Below are 4212 nucleotides of genomic sequence, written 5' to 3' on the forward strand. Positions count from 1 at the left end.
AAAATAAAAATAAAAAAAAAAAAAAAAAAAAAAAGGGGAAAAAGAAAACCCACAGAAGAGCTTGAAGGGCCTGGAGCCTCCCTCTCCCCAGGCAGGTCCAGCCGGCCTTTCCCCGGCCTCCGCGTGGGTCCCCAGGGCAGTTATTTACGACCCGTGGGCGCCCCCTGGTGGCCTCCGTGTGCAGAGCCCAGCGGGTGTTCACAGGTCCAAGTCCCAGCCCAGCATTGGGGATAGAGCAGTGACAAATGGGATTGCAGGGAGAGGGCCTGCCCCTGGGGCCTCCAAGGCCAACAGGAGACTGAGGCAGGCCTGGAACAAATGGCTAGGGGGCGTGGCGTGCGGGGGTGATATCTGAGTTTGGTTGTGAATGCCAGGAAGGTGCCACAGGTTTGAGGTGAGACAAAGCTTGTGGCCAAGAGGCCAGATGGAGGGAAGGTGAGAGTGGGGATGGGGAGGAGACAGGGCCAGACACGCACGGCAGAGCGAGGGTTTCACTCTGAGGGCGCTGGGGAGCCATGGTGGGATTTGGAGCAGGGGAGGGGCATGAGCTGAATTAGTCTTTATTAAGAGCTGTCTATGGGACCAGTAGTTGGTGTAATGGCTATGTCGCTGGACTCCCACATAGTGGACTGTGGTTCGCGTCCCGGACCCGGTGGCTTAAACTCACGCCGGGCGCGTGTGCGTGCGTGCCTAAGATCCAGAGAGGAGAATGGAGGAGAAGGGATTGCGGCGTGACCATCCCCCCGGGGGGTGATTTCTCGCTTTCTGTCTCTCTCTGTCTGTCTGGTGAGCGCACGTGCCCTATAGCAAAAAAACTTTTAATCTGGCAACTCTAGCCAGAAGCCAGGGCAGGGTCTGTGTCCCCACTGGGCAGGGGGCGAGCCTGGGGGTGGTGTTGTTTCTGGATGAGACACGGGGGAGGGGTGGGAGAGGGGTGGAGAGGGCTCCAGTAACCAGGTGTGAGGACACAGGGGTGGCTGAGTGGGGTAAGAGAGTGTCACCACAGCCCCCCACCCCCCGCTGTGCCTGCGCTATGTCCTTGCGTGCTCAGTTCTCCTGGGGGGAGCCTCAGGGGGGCTGCGGGGGCTCCGGGCGGGCCCACGTGGAGCTCTGGCACTCGAAGTTAAGCATGGCGGTGAGGACATGGCCGCGGGGCACCCAGAGGAGGTGTGGCACCTCCGCCTGCTCAGACCAGGCCACGGGCACGCTGCTTCTCATTCAGGTGGCGTGGTGGGTAAGGCGCGGGACTCTGACACGGCCAACGGCAGTTCGAGTCCCGGACCCAGAGGCTTGAAACTCACAGCAGGCACGTGTGTGTGTGTGTGTGTGTGTGTGTGTGTGTGAGCCAGGCACGCCCCACCCCTGCCCGTACCCCATGCAACTGAGGCAAAGCACGCGGTGCATGTACTGAAAGGAATTTAATGTAACTATGACAGGAACACAGACAAGGCTGAGTGGCGGGGTGATCCAGCACAGCCGTGGGTGACACGCAGCCCCCCGCCCGCCCCTCGGAGGGAGGAAGGCCAAAGCCCACAGCCTGGCTGGGCCCCAGCTCCCCTGGCAGGGAACACTGATCTGGCTGAGTGACAGCTTATGGCCGGGCTGGCCCTGGAAAGGCGCCTCGGGCAGGGCCTGCGGAGGCTGGCCAGGGGCCTTGGGGAGCAGCCGCCCAGGACACCGGTTCGCGCCCGACCTGGGGCTGCTGGGAGGAGGGCCCGTCCTCACTAAGTGCTGCGGAGACCCAGGGTGGGCGGGCCGCGGCTGGGGCGGGCGACAGCCCCAGGAACTGCGTGTCAGACAACATGGCAACGAAGGGGCGCCCCTGCTGGCCGGGCGAGGCGTGGCTGGCGATGGCGGGGCGGCCGGGTCTGGCCGTTGGGTGCACTTTTTGGTGCCTGGGAGCCGGACAGCACACAGGACTCGAGGCCCTTCCCCGACGGCCTTCAGGGGTGCAGACGAGGCTTCCCGAGACCGGCCTCTTCCGGCAAAGGGGGCTTGTGAGACAGCGTCCGGGCGAGCGGCGTGGAGAGGGAGGGTCCCTGGGTGGAGGCCGAGGGCACAGAGTCCAGGGAGCACCCCTCCAGCCGGCAGGCTTGGCAGAAGCACCCCCGAGCTCCCACCAGGAGCGCGAGGTCAGGGTGGGCGTTGGCCGCGGCCCTCACTGGGTCCGGAGCTGGTAATCTAGGAGCCGGGGAGAGGGGGCCATCCTCAGCGCTGTGTCCCCCCACCCCGGGGACGACCGCGGGGCCCCTCACTCACCCCCAGCCCCGGGCCAGCACTCACCTCCGTTCTGCGTGATGTAACGGACCCAGGGCAGGGCCTGGTAGCCACTCTTCTCGATGATCTTCAGGTAGCGCACCTGGGACATGGGACCGCCTGAGCACCTGCCCGAGAGCCCTCCCCTCCTTCCTCCCGGGGCTGGCGGGGAGGACTGGGTGTGCACAGCCCTGGGGATTCTCCCTCCCGGCCTGTCCCACGCACAGGCCGTCGGGGGGCAGCCGTCTCTAGAAAACGCAGCTCGCGGACTAGGCCTTCCGCAGAGCCCTGGAACAGGGGACCCAGGTCCCAGAGAGCCCCTGGGTCCCCATGAGCCTCTCCCCCAGCCATGGCTTCCCGAGGGGGTGCCCAGGAACACAGGCCCCTGTGTGGGATGTGTGTGAATATCGTGGCCCCGGACAGGAGCTCAGCTGGGGGTGCCTCTGTGCTTTGAGCTCAGATATGGGTCGGGTCTGGGTGGACACAACAGGGGTCTCTTCCTGTCAGGGGTCCCGGGACAAGCCAACACCCTTTTCTTTTCTATTTTTTTTTTTTTTTAAGTTTATGCTGGAGCCAGCATGTGGGACGGTGGTTAAGGCACTGGACTCCCACATGGCTGATCAAAGGTCAAGTCCTTCATCTGGCAGCTTGCTTTCTCACCTTCCCTGTCTCTCTCTGGTCAAATTAAAAAATAATAATAAATGAAATTAAATAAATCATTTAAAACAAAATAAAAAAAGAAAGAACAGTTTTTTGTTTTTTTTTTTTTGCTATTGGACACATGTGCTGGCCAGAGAGAGAGACGGTGAGAGGGAAAGTGAGAGATCACCCTCCGAGGGGATGGCCACACTGCCATCCCTTCTCTGCTGGGGATTTTGGGCGTGCACACACATGTGCCCAGCGTGATTTCCGAACCGTCAGGTCTGGGACTCGAACTGTGCAGTCGCCCGTGTGAGATCCAGCACCTTAGCCACCACGCCACCTGCTGGCTCCTCTGACTCCCTTTTCTAAGCTGGCTGCCACCCTCGAGGCCCTCTGCCCACCCTCCCAGCCCTGCCGGCTGCCCCAGACCCGGGGGCACGGGCGTGTACCTGGATGCCGGAGGTAGTGAAGTAGGGGATCTCGAACTTGACGCTGATCGGGGGCTTGCCCTCCTTGTCCTCGGCCTCCACGCTGGGCAGGCCAAAGTGGGCCCGCATCAGGTACTCCTTGCCGCCCTGGGGAGCAAGTGGGTGGGGCGAGGGGTGCCCGTCAGGCCCAGGCCCTGCCCCGACTCAGCCAACAGCTGCCCCTGGAGGAGGCCGGGGACCTGAGCTGGGCTCGCCAGGCTGCAGCCTGGTCCACTCCTTCCTGGGTGGCCATGGTCAACCTAGGACCCCAACCCCCCTTTTATTTATTTAAGATAATTCTTTTTTTTTTTGGCCATATGGCTCATGCATTCACCAGAAAGAGATAGAAAGACAAAAAATGGGAACTCACTCCCCGGGGGATGGCCATGCCACAGTCCCTTCTCCTCCATTCTCCTCTCAGGACTTTGGGCACGCATGCACGTGCCCAGTGTGAGTTTTAAACCACCGGGTTCAGGACTCAAACCATGGTCGACTATGTGGGAGTCCAGCGACGTAACCATCGGCTGGTCCCCCGACCTTCCTAACGCTTTTTTTTTGGTGCCGTAACTCGGATCCTCCCTAACATGCTCTCGTCCTCCAAGCCTCACAGATCCTCAAAGCCCCATTGGGCAGCTCAGAGTCTGTCCTGGGACAGCGGAGTGGGAGAGTGTGTCCCAGGCTCCTCTGAGGGTCACTGCTGAGGACAAGACAGGCTGTCCTTGGGGAGGCAAAGGGCAAGGGGGAGCGTGAGCCAACAGTGGCCGACGAGGGCTGCCCGGGGCTGGAGGGCCGAGTGAACAGCCCCACACGCCCCGTCCCAGGACAGCCGTGAAAGAAGAGAGCCACG

General features: G+C 61.9%; 1 protein-coding gene across 1 annotated transcript in view; it reads right to left on the minus strand.

Annotated features, from left to right (window-relative positions):
- Positions 1-1401: 1401 nt before the first annotated feature.
- Positions 1402-4212, minus strand: part of AP1M1 (adaptor related protein complex 1 subunit mu 1) — a 23124-nt gene continuing 20313 nt past the window's right edge. The window contains exons 8-10 of the mRNA XM_027771321.1: positions 3348-3473; positions 2284-2359; positions 1402-2181 (exon numbers count right to left, since the gene is read on the minus strand). Of these exons, the coding sequence (XP_027627122.1) occupies positions 2159-2181; positions 2284-2359; positions 3348-3473 (225 nt within the window). The 3' untranslated portion in view covers positions 1402-2158. The remainder of the gene's footprint in view (positions 2182-2283; positions 2360-3347; positions 3474-4212) is intronic.

This window comes from Tupaia chinensis, unplaced genomic scaffold (genome assembly GCF_000334495.1).
Source record: "Tupaia chinensis unplaced genomic scaffold, TupChi_1.0 Scaffold000201_2, whole genome shotgun sequence".
Classification (NCBI taxonomy): domain Eukaryota; kingdom Metazoa; phylum Chordata; class Mammalia; order Scandentia; family Tupaiidae; genus Tupaia; species Tupaia belangeri.